Source organism: Vespula pensylvanica, chromosome 25, assembly GCF_014466175.1.
Source record: "Vespula pensylvanica isolate Volc-1 chromosome 25, ASM1446617v1, whole genome shotgun sequence".
NCBI lineage: Eukaryota > Metazoa > Arthropoda > Insecta > Hymenoptera > Vespidae > Vespula > Vespula pensylvanica.
In genome coordinates this window covers 1,221,382-1,238,607 of record NC_057709.1, presented here as the reverse complement: position 1 = coordinate 1,238,607, position 17,226 = coordinate 1,221,382, and the positions used below count along the sequence as shown (strand labels likewise).

Genomic DNA, 17,226 nt, shown 5'->3' with positions numbered 1-17,226 from the left:
AATGTTACTTTTCTTTCCGTACGTTATATACATTTTTTAATATTTCAAAAATAAGATTCGAATAAATATTTTATATTTGCAAATTAAATTATATAGACGTGCGCGCGCGCATCGATCACACGATATCGTTAGATTAGTATAATTTCTAATAATACTTTAATAAATATTTAATTTTAATAATAAAATTTTTGAAGACAGATCTGGGAAATTTTGTTATTCAAACATCCTCTACGATTATCGAGTAAGTGCGAGAATGTCCGTTAAGGTTATTAAGTAAAAGTTACATTATGTCTCAAGAAAAGAATGATGAAATAACAGAGGAATTCAACAATTTCAAAATATCCGAAGAACATGACCATGACGAATATCAATATTTGAATTTAATTGAGAAAATAATTAAAACCGGAGCGAAGAAAAATGATAGAACTGGAGTTGGTACTTATTCGATTTTTGGAACGCACATGCGTTTCAATTTACAGGATGGTATGTCCCTTTTGACGTTTTTCAATGACAATTATAAAAAAAAATATAAGGGATATAAAATTTGATTCTTTTTTTTTTTTTATATATATATGTAAATATTAGAAATTTTTATGATTTTTCTTATAAAAATTATCTACAAAAAATGATGAGTAATAATATATATATATATATATATATATATATATACATGATATATATAATATATATATATATATATATATATATATATACATGATACATATAATATATATATATATATATACATGATTATTGATATATATCGTTAGGTTTTATTAATAATATTTTTATTCAAATTCATTCAGAAGCATCCATATTCGGTTTCATTTCATTTATACATCATGCGTAACAGGTATCGAGATGTTACTCCATTTATATTATTATTAACTTATTTTGTTATAACTCAGAAACTTTTTATATGTATATGTATATATATATATATATATATATATATATATATATATATACAGACATACACATATCTTTGTGATCTTTTATTTATTTGTGCGATGAATATAGTTCGAAAGGAGAAAAAAAGAAAAGCTTTTCCTAATAATTTTTGTCTGTTGTTCATAATAGGAATATTTCCATTATTGACTACAAAACGAGTCTTTTGGCGCGGTATCGTAGAAGAATTGTTATGGTTTATTAAAGGATCAACTAATGTGAAAGAATTGGCAGATAAAGGAGTTCATATTTGGGATGCCAATGCTTCTCGTGCTTATCTCGATTCTTGTGGTCTTACGGAGAGAGAAGAAGGTGATTTAGGCCCTGTATATGGATTCCAATGGAGACATTATGGCGCGGAATACAAAAATATGCATACAAATTATAAAGGACAAGGCACGTTTTAGTTAGACCAATTAAATGTTCATATAAATATATATATATATATATATATATATATATATATCGTTTATATATATATATTATAATTAATTTCTTAACTTTCTAATGCGTTAAAATAATTAATGTGGAAATTTAGGTATTGATCAATTGAGGAAAGTCATTGACAAAATAAAACACTCACCGAATGATAGAAGAATAATAATGACAGCATGGAATCCAGTTGATATCCCAAAAATGGCTTTACCACCGTGTCATTGTCTCGTACAATTTTATATACACAATGGAATGTTGTCGTGTCAACTTTATCAAAGAAGCGCTGATATGGGTCTTGGCGTACCATTCAATATAGCATCGTATTCTCTATTAACTTACATGGTGGCTCATATTACAAATTTGAAGGTATATTTCATCTCATGATCATAATTGCAAAGTGCATATATATATATATATATATATATACACAATAATGATAAATGATTTCTTTCTCTCTCTCTCTTTCTCTCTTAACAGCCAGGTGAATTCATACACACAATGGGTGATTGTCACGTATACGTAGACCATATACCGGCACTTAAAGAACAAATAAAACGTACACCGAAGCCATTTCCAACATTAAAAATTATCGGTGATATTAAGGATATAGATGACTTTACGATTGATAATTTTGAGTTAATCAATTACGAGCCACATCCAAAAATTAATATGCAAATGGCAGTATGATTTTTTCTTTCTTTTCTTTTTTCCTTTCTTTTTTTTTTTTTTTTTTTTTTTCCTATTAGAGATTTCAGGTACAAGTATAAAAATAAGAACTTTTTCTAAGAAATTTTGTTTGACAGACAGTATATTATTTTATATATACTTTTGGTCTGGTAAATATAGAGTAAATGTATCTTGTGTTTGTGACTTTTCTAATAAGTATTACACTTTATTATATTTTTTTTCTAATAAAAGTTATATTTCTAATAAACCTGTACCTTAGAAAGTATATTCTTTGATAGCATTTTATATATATATATATATCTATATATATATATATGTGTGTGTAAGTATATATATATATATATATATATATATATATATATATATATATTATCCATGTGCGAGTCTGTCCCCTTATGAATATATAATCAACAAAGATATAATAAACAATAATTCTAGCATGGGCTGCAGACAAGCATATGTATATTTGTGTATGTGTTTGTATTTACGTGTGTGGATTATTATATAAAAAGACTTACTATAAGCAGTTCCCAACTCTAAAACACAATAACGTGACTTGTTTATAGTATTATCATAATGTAATATCTCAATCGGTCTCTGTATAAAGTGATATATAGGGAAACATTATATATATATATATATATATATATATATATATGTATATGTATATATATATCCCCATATATAGAGAAATTAAAATTATTTCTATAAAAGGCAAAAAGAGATGCGTAGCTGAATTTTCATATAAATACATTTTTAAGACACGTATCACTTATTTAATAATATATATAGTGCAAGTCACATGTATTATCGAACATACCTCAATGCTATTAAGATTTTTTTTAAGACACATTTTTTTTTCTTTTTTTATCCTTTTTTTTTTTTCTTTTTTGTCCTCAAATCTGTAATGGAAAATATCGATTACTAAAAATATGCGGATAACTGATATTTCAAACTTCCTTAATTGAATACGAGTCGAAACTGAATATAGAGCCGATTATAAATACTACTTATTATTAAAAGTTCAAACGAATTATATTTGAACATTGTTGGTTTATGACATGATAGCAATTACGGCAAATTATTATTTAAAAAAAAAAATAAAAGAAAATTATGTGTATTTTTATATATATATATATATGCATATGACAAGTAGTCGTATCAACTTCTTTCAAAAATTAAAATCTTAAGGAAACTTTCTTTTCTCTCTTATATTTCTTTGTTTTCCTTTTTTTTTCTTTCTTTAATTATTTATAGCAATTATAAAATATTAATAAAATATTAAATCTCTATGTATGATATAAAATATATTAATTTTTATACATCATGTCATACATTTCAGAATGCGACGTTTAACAAGTGTATTTTTTTTTCTTTTTTTTTTTTTTCCATGATTTATAATATACACATTTTATACGGGGCCTCTTATTTCCTTTTAATATTACTTCTCTTTCGATAACAAAACGAACAAACAAAAAAGAAAATAAAAATAAAAGTAAAAATAAAAATTAATAAAACAAAAGATAAAAGAAAAAAAGAAATAAAAACCTCATATTAATCCAACAATTTTCAAATAGCCAAATACGGATTATGGCTTAAGATTAAACATAAAAATTTCAGTTACCCGAATAAATATAGTAATTATTCATTTCGTTCATGTTAATAAGAAAATAAAAGTATTATTGATAAATGAAAAGAGATTATATAACAAAGAAGTATTTTAAAGAAAACTAGGAATAAAGCGGAGCGCTTTGAAAATATGGAGGATAAGTCGCAAAAATGTTTGCAGACAATTTTTATGTGTCAAAGGCTACCACATCTGAACATCATTAGACTGTGAAGTACTTAATTGATGTAGCTGTTGCGTTACTGCCAATGTCCCACATTCACTAACAGTTATGATCACCCAGATATTGTCTGAAAAAATAACAAAGAGACAATAAATGTAATCAATAATATACATACATAAAAGTATACGTATATATTAAAAATATATCTATGAAATCAGTTATATAATATACATTATTATCACACGATATTGTTTTTTACCACCAAAGTAAGAGCCAGTAGGTGTCATCATCCTCCATTTGCTTTGGTAAACACCCAAATGCGCAGGACTTGTCAAAGTGACACTTAACTCTATCGTTTCTTTAGGAGCTAAGGATGGAACGGACACTCTCATACAATCGCCCATTTGTGTTCCTGCCGTATGTTGTAAGCAAACGCCACTTGGCCAAGCTTCTGTACCACTATTTTGAACTCGCCATGACTTTTGAAACTTTGTATTAGGCGGAACAGATTCTCCCTCACCTATAGTACTGTCGCACACTAGCGTCATGCAAGGAAATTTAAAAGGTGACTCAAAATCGAAGTAACTACATATCGCCGCTTGTAAATTCCTGAAAGAAAACAAAAAATATATTACATTCAACGTACATATTATTATTTCAACCGAAGATCATATCAATTCTTTTTCGAATGATATCAAACTTCTATTAAATATTACATACATGCAAAATAATATACGTATGTAAAAAAAGAAAGCATACAAATACATACAATTGAAAGTCATTCTTTGAAGTTTCCTCAAAAAAAAAAAAAAAGAGAGAAAAAGAAAAAAAAGAGAGAGAGAGAGAGAGAGAGAAAAGAAAAAAAATTTGAACAGAAGAAAGGAAAAGATAGTTGTTGTCAAATGAGAGGGGAAAAAACAAGAAATAGAAAAAAGAAAAAAGAAATAGAAACGAAAAAAAAAGAAACCATTGACATTGGTAAACAGAGTATTAAAAGGTTATGTCAATGTAACGTATATAAGTTTAATTCAAAAGTTAACCTATATTATTAACAGAAAAGACATATTACCAATTATTCATATCCAAGAAAAACGCAGCGGTTGCCTCGTTTAATTGGCTACCAGCTAGCAATCTTTGTAGCTGTTTAACTAAATCATCTTTATCTGTGGTACCCAAACAGCTAAACTGGTGTAACAAATGTTGATCCACGTCGTTGTCCACGTTCATATCGTCTTCCCTTCTTTCGTATTAAGATCCATGCAAAAATGATTAACCACGGTGATAAAATAAAATCTATTTGTTTAAAAAAAAAAAAAAAAAATTCTTCTAAATAACGTATTCACTTCTCGTTGATTTAACTACAAATTTTAAATGTCATTCTTCGAGATTATGACGTTCCGTTGTATGTAAGTGCATGCACTCGTGGTACATTCCGTTCCAGAATTAGAAACGAATCGGGAGAGTATATCTCTCCCTTTAAGTATACATACATAGTTATATACATATATATATATATGTATGTGTATACGTACGTATATACGAAACTATTGTACAGTCTAAAGGAAAAGTATTATTTTTCGAGATTATATACCATCTAAAAATCACTAAACCAATAAGCGTGACGTTATGTGTTATTCGTAATTGCGGAAAAAAAAAAATCATGGAATTTTCCTTACGTTTAATACAAGATTCGCTCGCGTAGAAAATCGTTTTTATCGACGCTAAGTCAATCCCCTCCTCCCTTAATAACACTGTCCCGTCATACGCGTACGTTTTACGTACTAAAAAAAAAAAAAAAAAAAAATCTATCAATTTTCAGTGGAGGGGAAAAAAAAACCATTCTCGTGTCGATATCGTTCAATATAAATTTCAATGTTGCTAATTTTTAATCAAAATTTAACATTCTATCTAATCATATTTGTAACAATAAATTGTTACGTCATTTAAAACGAACAGATAAAAAAGAAGAAGAAAGAAAAAAGTTATCTTTCTTAATGATAAATTACAATAATACATATACATATATATATCTATATATAAATAGAGATGAATTGTTTATATAATTATTTCGTAAGGATAAATTTAATTATTCGCGGGGTTTTAATGTCGTAAATTGACGCAGAGCTTTCAGCGCATGCGCGTTATTAAGCAATCGAGATTAACGCTTGCGCGGTAGCGACTTAATCGATTCAGCGCATGCGCGTTAGTAACGCAGTCGATAGGATACGCGCGCATATGGGAGTCATACGTACCGCGGAACAATCGAAATACAAAACAAACGTCTGTCGCGCGTCAACTCGCGATCACGTTCGTTCGTTATAGAGTCTTGTCATGGTTTTAACGTTAACTTCATAGAGAGAAGAAAACGATCGTGTTTTGAAATACAATCGTATACGTTCGTAGAAAATAAATTTCTCTTAATAATTTCGTTCGTGAGAGCTTTTCGAAAGAAAAAGAAAAAAATATATATATATACATATATCATCGAGAAATAGAGTGAGATCAAGTCAAATAAAAAAGTAAAGAAAAAGTAACATTTTCCCGAATATACGAGGAAGCGCGTTTGTGTTTATGTGCGTGTGTATGTGTGTTTACGTGTAAACGTGCGCATTGCTACGATCAAAGTCGATATACAAAATGGACATTCGCGTGTAAAAAAAAGAGAAGAAAAAAGAGTAAAGAAAAAAGGAAAGAAAAGTGATGAAATATATCGGAGAATTTTTTTCGATCATTGCAACCCAGACGCAACACGAAAAGTAATGGGATTATAGTGATTTCTTCGAAATTTATACATTTTCAATACGATAACTCGATAAAGCGATTTTCAAAAGATATTAAAAAATCAAAAAAGGAAGGAGAAAAAAAAAGGAAAAGTAAAATTCTAAAAGATCGATCTCGATTTTGAGATATATTTACTGTCACTCTTTCTCTCTCTCTCTCTCTCTCTCTCTCTCTCTCTCTCTCTCTCTCTCTCTCTCTCTCTCTCTCTCTCTCATCTATCTATCTATCTATCTATCTCTTTTCGTGGGAAAAAAAAAGAAGAATAAGAAAAAAAAAAAAAAAGAAAAAGAAAAAAAAAATATTTTCAAAGAAAAATGATAGGACCATCGTCGAACAACGGTAACGTTTCGAATCACGATACGATCGTAAATGGCCAAGGTGGTAGATCGTCGAAAAGAAAGATCTACGAGGATCTAGATGTAAATAGTTTTTGCGAGGAATTATGGCAAAACGGTAGAAAACGTTATTTGCAAGAATTAGAAACACCGATAGAATTGATAATGTCGAACGATCTTATTTCGGACGATAATAATACGTCATTTTTTACTACAAACAATTCAACGATCAGTCAGGATAATAATAACGACGAACGTTCCTCATCCGTAACGCGTTTGAAGGTATTAGTTGTAGACGGTACCAATTATTCTTGGACGACGTTATCCGATTTGGAAAGTCAACGTATACAGGAACAAGTAACAGAATTGACAAACAATTGTACGACAACAATATCGTCACCTTCATCGTCATCATCGTCATCGTTATCTTCATCGTCGTCATTATCGTCATCGATTTCGTTGGAAGGACACGCTAATTCCGATATAATTTATACCGATTTACGTACCATCGACGATACACAAAATAATTATCAACAAGTAATACGTAATGGTTTATGGGAACCCGAAAATCATCACCATCATCATCACCATCATCATCATCAATCGTTGATCACTTTACCTACATCGAATAATAAAATAAAATCTCAACAAAATTCTATACAATCTTTAACGAATAATAATGATAATCAACAACAACAACCACAACAACCACAACAACAACAACAACAGCAGTATCATCAATTCGATGATCAAGAGGAAAATGGTAATCTTTCATGGTTGTTGGATTTTAAATTAGATCCTTTCATCGAAGCTGCTGCTGACGATAAAATATATAACAATGGGATAGATCTGAAGGATAATTATTCCGGTAAATATCTTTGCAATATATGTTTTATATATATATATTTATTTATTTAAACAATTTATTTATATGTATGTATTATAATATTTATAAAATATTATTACAAAATACTCATATATATATATAAATATATATATATGAGTATTTTGTTGAATATAGAAGAAAAAAAGAAGGAAAGGAAAGAAAAGAAATTATTTTGTCATTTTTATTTATCAGGAAATAAAAGTAAAGGAAATAATAATCATCGTGGTAATGGATCAATGATCTATACGATAGATTCTAAAAAATTATATAACAATAATCAAGATAATTCAACGATTACTAATCAGAAATCTTCTTACGTTAATTCGGACACTAATAATCATCATCAAGATTTTTCATCTACTAATAACAACAATAACAACAACAACAATAACAACAACAGTAATAATAATAATAATAATTGTCCAAAAAAGCCACCGTTCACTTATACCGAATTAATCGAACACGCGCTGCAAGAGAGAGGAGAACTTACCGTTTCAGCGATTTATCAATGGATTTCGTAAGTAAAAAAAAGAAAGAAATATATATATATATATAATATATTATATATATATATGTATATATATATATAATATAATTTTATAATTAATTTAATTTATAAAATAAAGAAAAATTAAATCAACAGATTATTTTCGCAGATCAACCTTTTAGATTTAAAATCTAATTAGATAATTATTTTACAAAATTATAAATAATAATAATAATATACTGAATAATATAGTATTAAGTTAAACAAAAATTTTATATTTCTACATTACATTATTTCGAGAAAGAGCTTGAAAAAAAGTATTAAGGCTTTCAATTTTTGTTCGTAAGTAAAAAAAGAAAAAGAGAAAAAAAAAAGAAGAAAAATACATACATACATACATACATACATACATACATACATACGTACGTACTTTTTTTCTAAATTTCGTTTTCAAATTCAATCGTAAAAAAAAAAAAAAAGAAAATTCAAGATCGATTCGAAATCGATTCAATGTTTTAATTCCATTTCATTATCCTCATCGTTCATCGTAATAACAACAACAACAAACAATAATAATAATAACAACAATAATAATAATAATAATAAAAACCATAATGATATGTAAATGGGATACTATAGACGATTATGCTCGTCGATTTATTTTTTCCACGATTTGAACGGAGAAGTAATAAGAAGAGAAAAAAGAAATAGAAAAAGTCTGAATTTAGGGGACGTTCGAAACAACGTCGATGAGTTCAAAGAGAGAGAGAGAGAGTAAGAGCAAGAGCAAGAGCAAGAGAGAGAGAGAGAGAGAGAGAGAGAGAGAGAGAGAGAGGGTTACCGTTGACGAAGGTTCGCTGGGTTCTTAGATGGTACCCATTGGTACCACTAACCAGTTGTTGCTTTGCACATCCTGGTACGAACTCCTTTCACCCTCACCCTCGTTCTCACCCTCACTCTTACCCTCACCCTCACCCTTACCCTCACCCTCACTCCTACTCTTCCTCGTGCATTGCGGCTCTAACGCGAATGCGAACACGATTTACCGTTTCTATACTTTCACCTCTTCGATCGCATAAGTTTCTTCGAGAAAATTGTGAAATAACGAAGAAATATATATATATATGTTTGTATGTATGTATGTATGTATGTATGTATGTATATATGTATGTGTGTACGTATGTATACATATAATGCGAGATTATAGTAATTTTTTTTTTCTTTTGAATTTTTTCTTTTCTCTTTCTTCCTTTTTCTTTCATTCTTTCTTTCGTTCTATTTCTTTTTTTTTTTTTTTTTTTTTTTCGTAACCAATATTTTGTTCAAGCAAAGACAATGGTTTGGTTTCTACGATTGGATTTATTATATAATCGTTATTGTCGAGGAATCATCTTTTTTCAAAGGGGATAAATCTTTTTCTTTTTTTTCTTTTGGAATTTCTTCTTTTCTTTTCTTATCAATATATACGTTATACTTGCAGTTAATAATTTTTTTGATAATCGTTCCTTCTTTTTCGAATATCTTTATTTTAGGAAATGGAAGATTATAAATTTCTATCTTTTTCCTCCTTTTTTTTTTGTTTTTGTTTCTTTTCTTTTTTTTTTTTTTTTTTAGATATTTTTCGAATATATTTCGATTTTTTACAATTTTTACAATATATTTCATTACTCGCATTAATAATTCTTTTATTAAGTTTCAAAATTTTTAATTACATTTCTTATTAACAATTTCTATAAATTTTGCTCAATTTTGTATATAATTAAATTTCAAAATTAATAATGATAATAACAATAATAATAATAATAATAATAATAATAATAATAATAATAATAATAATAATAATAATAATATTAACAATCAATGTAAAATTGAAATATAAAAAATGATCGTGATCTCGATAAATTATAGGGGTGAGGAAAGAGGGACGGGCCAAAAGTTTTAAGTTAAGCGAGACTTGTAGTTTTACTTAATTTAATCCGAAAGAAAGAATCGAAACCTCGAAAAGGTCACGAGAAAGAGTAATTGAATCTTAAAATCATTCAATAACTTTTGACCCACCCTATGTATACTTCAAATTTTATATCAAGAAATGAGTGACAGGAAAAGTAAATTATTTTTTTGATATTGAATAATCGAACGAGTTGAACATTAAAATTACTTTCGAACGATTCGATTTCTCGTATAAAGGATTGAATAAAAAAACGGAATAAATAAATAAATAAATAAATAAAAATAAAATAAAAAGATATATAAAAGAGAGAGAGAGAGAGAGAGAGAGAGAGAGAGAGAGAGAGAGAGAGAGAGAGAGAGAGAGAGAGAGAGAGAGAGAGAGAGAGAGAGAGAGAGAGAAAGAGAAATTAATCACACACACACACACACACACACACACATATATATATACATATATTTTTTCTTTATATATATATTTTTCTTATTTATTTTTGTTTTATTTCTCTTTTTATTTCTTTTTTCTTTTTTATTTTCATTTCAGGGAACACTTTCCTTATTACAAAAGTAATGACGATCGTTGGAAAAATTCTGTGAGACATAATCTTTCGATAAATCCACATTTTCGAAAAGGATCTAAAGCCCCACATGGTGCTGGGCATTTATGGGCTATAGCCAATCGTAGTGATACCAGACCACATCAAATCATTACAACTGATCCGACAAAATCATTATCACGATCGATCATAAAGGACGTTGATTATGGCAATTCTCGACGACATGATACTACCAACAGGTAAATAATTTATATATATATATATATATATATATATGTATATATAAATAATTAGTTGATTAAAAGCCATTATTATACATATATAATTATTTATATAAATATATATTAAAGAAAAATGTTATTTATATAATAAAATTTAATATATATTAAATAAATATATATTAAAGAAAAATGTTATATAATAGAACATTATCATTTACGTAAAAAAAAAAATTCGTTTATGTAAAAAAAATTTGTATAGTGTAAAAAAATTGTTTAAATTATATTATTGCATGGATATTCCAGTGAAATAGGTTTATTAGACGAAATAGAGGCTGCTACAGCAAGTATTACACGTCAATCTTCCGAAGAGGATACCGACGATATCGTTAATTCTACGACATTGGAACATTGTGCGGAACAAATATTAAGTGGTATCAAAAAAGAAGTTGAGGTACAATATTTGGTACCAATGATGGTGTCCAATGGTACGTGTCAAGGAACACAACAACAAAATACAACACAAACAACTAATTTTGATTGCACTATAAAAGAAAGCGGTACGTTATGTTTGCTTGTTCGCTCGTTTATTTGTTCTTTTTTCTTTTTTCTTTTTTTTTCTTTATTAATTAATATAAAATATAAACAAAAATTTTCCTTCTCGTTTTTTTCTCGTTTTTCATTTGTATTTTCTTCTTTCTTTTCTGCCGTATATTCTTTATTCATTTAATTTGTTTTTTATCTTTTTATTTTAGACTTTTTAAATCCAATTTCGAAGGAAGTAGTAGCCGAGGAATGTGGACTGATAAGCGAAGGTTTTCTGGTAACCGATATGGGCTCAACGGGTTTAGGTTTAAACATGGTAGAATCCGAAATAATATCACCCGAGAATTTGTTCGGGGAGGAATTAAATTTTCAATTCTACGAATTGTCATCGCCGTCCCAATTGCAATCTGCTTGACACACGGACAACAATAACGAATTACACGTGATTTTGATAGACGAGTTACAAATACAGGACATTCAAGTATGCGAAAATATAACAATTACCAGCGATTGTACGAGTCACAGTGTAACATAAAAAGTATGCGAAAATGAGGAAAAAAAGAAAAAAAAAAGAAAAAAATAAGAAAAAAATGAAAAAAAAAAAAAGGAAAAAAAGATTAATTGATTTGATAAGGGAATTATAATATAGTTTTTACGATGTCCATTACCGACATCTGCTTTACCGACACGTCATTACGTCCGAAATGAAAAATGTCATATCTCTTGCCTTTTGAGATCTTATATCTGGATCTTAATATATATATATATATACCTATGTGTTAAAAATAAGAAAATATTATCATTTATATAACTACAGGATATATATTATTATTATCATCATTATCATTTTATTAGATCCTTAATGTGTGTAAAACGTTTTTTTTCTTTTTGCCATTAGCCAAGAAAAAAATATAATATTTACGATTGTGGAATAATAATATTGAAAATTAATGATTTATTTATATATATGTATGTATAATTAGTTATATATATATATTTCGTTATTATTTTTATAGATAGTTTTTTTTTTTTAATTTTTTAATTTACCTTATCGTTTTGTAGAAAATTATGTTTTTTCCTTTCTTCTTTTTTTTTTTTTTGTTTCTTTTTAATCTAATTTACGATATTGATAACGGAATGTCATTTGAAATTAATCGTACAGCGCCATCTGCTTACCCGTCTATTTCGTTTGTTACTTATTTTTTGTTTGGACGCTACATGGCTGCATAGATGTTACGTAAATTTGATAAAAAATTGATCCGTCAGAGCGCGCCTCTGTCGTAGCCATACGTGTCAGTTGTAAAAGACTGGTGGGGGCATCATGGATTTATTGTTTACAAATTATAATTCCAAGTTTTGGCTGAGTTATTTATATTGCGCTTATATTTTATATAAAAACTAAATACATAATATACGAAGGTATTAAAGTTGACGACGACCTGTTTATTTTTATGCAGGGCTATAAAAAATGCCGGGTGATTTCGGCGAACAAATCGAGGTTAACTTTTTGAATTTTCTCTCTTTCTCTTTCTTTCTCTCTCTCTCCCTTTTTTTTTAAGTTTATATTTTCGTTATAGTAAAGTTTAAAAAGTTTCGAGAGTTTCTTTTATTTTATTTTTTTTCTTTCCTTCGTCTGTAGGACTACGAAGTTTTAAATTTACTTGGGAAAGGTGGTTTTGCTAGTGTTTACAGAGCAAAATGTTTACGCAATGGAATGGAAGTGGCTATAAAAATGGTAAATAGTTTTCATTCGTTGAACATGGATTAAATGAAATCTTACAAAATTGAGATACTTGTCACTTTGAAATCTTTATGAGTTATAGTATAGCTTTATAATTTGATTTTATAGATCGACAAGAATTCAATGCAAGCTGCTGGTATGTTAAACAGAGTTTTTCAAGAAGTAGCGATTCACTCTCGTTTAAAACATCCAGCTATTCTAGAAGTATATACATTCTTCGAGAATAATAACTATGTTTACATGGTCTTAGAATTATGTCACAATGGCGAACTTCAACGTTACTTAAAAATGCAGGATTCTCATGTGTTATCCGAACAAGAAGGTAAATGTCAATTTTTGTTTTTTCTTTTTATTTATCTTAAGAAGAGTTTCATTCTTTAACAGAGTTAGGTAATATATGACATAACACCTTTAAAACAAATGTAAAGCTTCAAGTATATTTGATAATGAATATTAATAATGAGTATAAATATCAATAATGAGTATAAATATTAGAAACGTTTCTTATTAATAATTTATGTGTTTATTATTTAAGCTGGAAGTATCATTGCACAGGTCGTACAAGGTCTGTTATTTCTACATTTTCATTTGATACTTCATAGAGACATATCATTATCAAATTTGCTATTAACCAAGAATATGCAAGTGGTACGTACGAAAATATTAAAATAAATTTCTTGTTTTCTTATGTAATATATCGAAATATAACGTTAATTGAAATTTTATAGAAAATTGCTGATTTTGGATTAGCAACGCAATTAAAAAGACCGGATGAGAAACATTTGACTATGTGCGGTACACCTAATTATATATCACCAGAAGTAATTTCAATAAAAATTATAATTATATAAATATATTTTATATATATATATAGTATATAATATATTATATACTATAATATATAATATATGAAAAATAAATTTATCAAATTTATTTCAAGGTTGCAACTAGATCATCACATGGTTTGGCAGCAGATGTTTGGAGTTTAGGTTGTATGTTATATACTCTTTTGGTAGGTAAACCTCCATTTGACACGGATGCTGTAAAGAGTACTTTGACACGAGTGGCAATGGCTGATTATGTTATGCCAGCCAATTTATCTAAAAATGCTAAAGATCTTATAGATAAATTATTGAAGAAAAATCCAAAGGAAAGGATTCATTTAAGAGATGTCCCAAAACATCCATTTATAACAAGTTTGAAAACAAGTCAAACATGTAGTATAAGTGTTAGTAAAAGTTTCTATTTATTTAAAAAAAAAAAAAAATTAATTTTATTAGGTTAAGAATAAGATATTAACAAAAAATTTTTTCTATGAATAGGGAAGACATGAGAAAATCGGTATAGATAGAGAATTATTAGGAGAAGGTATGATTGATTCTGGAGTGGGTAGAACATTATCTTCTTATAGCCAAGCTAGGATACGTTCTCGTTCAGAAGAACGCATATCTACAAACCCCATGATATCTGATGGATTTGGACTTATGTTCAGTGCAAGAAGTAAAGCTTTGTCTGAACCAATTACAAAAATGCATTCATTACAAAAAAAACAGTTCACAGATTATTTTCCAAAAACGGATTCCATACTTTATGATATATCACCGCCTCAATCAAGTAGAATGTTTTCTCAAAATGTTCAACAAAGCAATTGTGAATCATGTCATGAAAATAGGAAACAGAAAATGGAGAAACAAAAACGAAAGGAAAAAAGTAATGAACGTTTATGGAATGTTGAAGGTAGCGAAGAAGTAACCAAACTACAAGTATCACCTTTAAATACTGAACGATTACAACCGACAAGACATAGAACAAAAACAGCGATACTCACTATTCTTGATAATGGTGAAGTTTGTATAGAATTTACTAAACGAAAAAATGGAGTAGTATGTTTATTTTACATTAATTATAACTCTTTCTCTCTTTCTCTTTCTTTAAAAGTGTTCAAATTAAACGAATAATATTTCTTTGTTTTTCTTTTTAGGAAAAAATTAATGATGTATGTAGAATTTCCGGTGATGGTTTAAGAGTGATACTTTATAAACCAGTTTCTCTATTAGAAATTGGTTCGCAACCTCCACCATTACCAAGTTATGGTGCTGATAGTATTTATTCATATGAAAATTTACCACCGCGTCATCATAAGAAATATATATATGCTTCTCGTTTTGTCAAACTTGTCAGAGCTAAAACTCCAAAAGTGACGTTATATACTCAACGTGCTAAGTGTTTGTTTATGGAGAATGGTCCGCATCCTGATTGCGAAGTACACTTTTATAATGGTTTGAAGGTACGCAAAGTAAAATGTTTTTTGTTTCATATACATTATTGGCAAATTTTTATCCGACTTAAAAATTTTATTTCTAATCTTACTATTGTAAGGTTATACGTGTCGATGGAGCTGTAAAGATTACAGAAGAAGATAATACATATGTCGAAGGTGAATTTCCTTCACATTTGGATGAATTCTATGAACATTACTCGGACAGCTACAAACGTTGTTTGCTATTAGAATCTACTTTACAATCTTTAGAATCGGCAACTGGTCATCCACACTTTCCTGTAATAATTGGACGTAGGCCTTGTTCGGCCTTGAATGATGCACCTTGTTTGAGAGGCAAAGAAAATGTTTCGCATACCACTAATAGTACACCGGTTGTTAGTAAAAAATATTTAAAATGATAAAAAAAAAAAAATATTTAATTAACAAAACTTAATTTATAATTCTAAATTTTCAGATGCCATCGTTCGATGCTATTTATTCGGCTGTGTCAACGACAACATCAAGATCGAGAAAAATGAATTCTGTTTATAGTATAAATTGTGACATAGAAAAAGTAACAATACCAGGAATTGGTGTCGCTATACAATTACCGTCAGGAGATATTAAAATAGATTACAAGGATGGATCCTCTTTAACCGTAAAGGCTTATTTATTTAAAAAAATCTTTTAACACGATTCCTTTGTCCTTTCTTTTTAATAATGTTTCTTAAATACGATTATAGGTAATAACGCAAGGTGGTATTAAGTATGAAACAAGTAACGGTAAGATCTTCAAATATAGTCAAAAGTGTCAACAAAATTTGGAAGTACCGTATGTGGTAAAAGAAAAGTTAAGAGATGTCCCAAGGATTATTAAACATCTTGTGCAACCGAAGCACAAAAATTTAAGATAATTTACAATTTTTAAATATATATATATATATAAGAGAAAAGAGAGAAAGAGAGAGTGAGTAGATATATTTTGTATAGTAACATTAAGTTAGCTAAAAATTAAAAAGAAAAAAAAAATGATGAGGTGGAGAGATATAAAGGGATGTCGCTATCTTTTTTTTTTTTTTTTGTTTTTTTTTTTTTTTTTTCTTTGTAATCTTATTAGAATTATATTTTAATTAAAACACTTAAGAAATTGTAGAATAATGTTTTTTATATATTACATAATAAAATTATATCAAACCGATCGATGTGTATAAATGAATATCGTTGTGAACACATCGTAGAGAAAAGATGGTTTTAGTTCTAATGATTACTTTCTTTCTTTTTTTTTCTTCTTCTTCTTCTTAATTCTAACGACATCTTTTTTTTAACTTCACCTAAACGCATTCGTGCATATTATATATGTATATAATTTTTTTCTCACAATGATCATTATTATTATTATTATTATTCTTAGGAATTCATTTCACTTGCTTACGTTGAAAATATTCAGGTGAAATATTCGTTTTTCTTTCTCCTATATGGTTCTTTTTATTTGGTTTTTTTTATTAACTATTTTTTATAAATTAATATCAAAATGAGATAAGCGAAATGAATAAATATATTCTATATGGAATAAAACTGGTTGATGATTTTTAAATAGTTTCAATGATT

The 17,226-nt window shown here is 27.9% G+C and overlaps 4 protein-coding genes across 5 annotated transcripts; 3 read left to right on the top strand and 1 right to left on the bottom strand.

The window, feature by feature from the left end:
- The first annotated feature begins 121 nt into the window (after positions 1-121).
- Positions 122-2,252, top strand: LOC122637248 (thymidylate synthase). The gene is made up of 4 exons (XM_043829245.1): positions 122-483; positions 1,081-1,344; positions 1,487-1,749; positions 1,861-2,252. The coding sequence occupies exons 1-4, from the start codon at positions 288-290 to the stop codon at positions 2,068-2,070; spliced, it is 933 nt and encodes a 310-aa protein (XP_043685180.1). The 5' UTR covers positions 122-287; the 3' UTR covers positions 2,071-2,252.
- A 551-nt stretch (positions 2,253-2,803) lies between these two features.
- On the bottom strand, positions 2,804-5,318 carry LOC122637249 (protein ILRUN). 2 transcript variants are annotated; one of them, XM_043829247.1, is made up of 3 exons: positions 4,930-5,318; positions 4,092-4,469; positions 2,804-3,987 (listed from the first exon to the last, which is right to left on the bottom strand). In XM_043829247.1, the coding sequence occupies exons 1-3, from the start codon at positions 5,085-5,087 to the stop codon at positions 3,960-3,962; spliced, it is 564 nt and encodes a 187-aa protein (XP_043685182.1). In that variant the 5' UTR covers positions 5,088-5,318; the 3' UTR covers positions 2,804-3,959. The 2 variants fall into 2 exon arrangements, with proteins under 2 accessions (XP_043685182.1, XP_043685181.1); XM_043829246.1 differs by having other exon boundaries at positions 4,120-4,469; positions 4,930-5,313.
- A 1,580-nt stretch (positions 5,319-6,898) lies between these two features.
- On the top strand, positions 6,899-12,429 carry LOC122637247 (probable serine/threonine-protein kinase ndrD). Its single transcript, XM_043829244.1, has 5 exons — positions 6,899-7,844; positions 8,055-8,379; positions 10,841-11,092; positions 11,378-11,631; positions 11,827-12,429. The coding sequence occupies exons 1-5, from the start codon at positions 6,956-6,958 to the stop codon at positions 12,030-12,032; spliced, it is 1,926 nt and encodes a 641-aa protein (XP_043685179.1). The 5' UTR covers positions 6,899-6,955; the 3' UTR covers positions 12,033-12,429.
- A 469-nt stretch (positions 12,430-12,898) lies between these two features.
- LOC122637246 (serine/threonine-protein kinase PLK4) lies at positions 12,899-16,921 on the top strand. Its single transcript, XM_043829243.1, has 11 exons — positions 12,899-13,115; positions 13,257-13,352; positions 13,467-13,680; positions 13,894-14,006; positions 14,087-14,179; positions 14,299-14,586; positions 14,681-15,241; positions 15,340-15,645; positions 15,738-16,013; positions 16,094-16,276; positions 16,362-16,921. The coding sequence occupies exons 1-11, from the start codon at positions 13,086-13,088 to the stop codon at positions 16,530-16,532; spliced, it is 2,331 nt and encodes a 776-aa protein (XP_043685178.1). The 5' UTR covers positions 12,899-13,085; the 3' UTR covers positions 16,533-16,921.
- Positions 16,922-17,226: the final 305 nt, after the last annotated feature.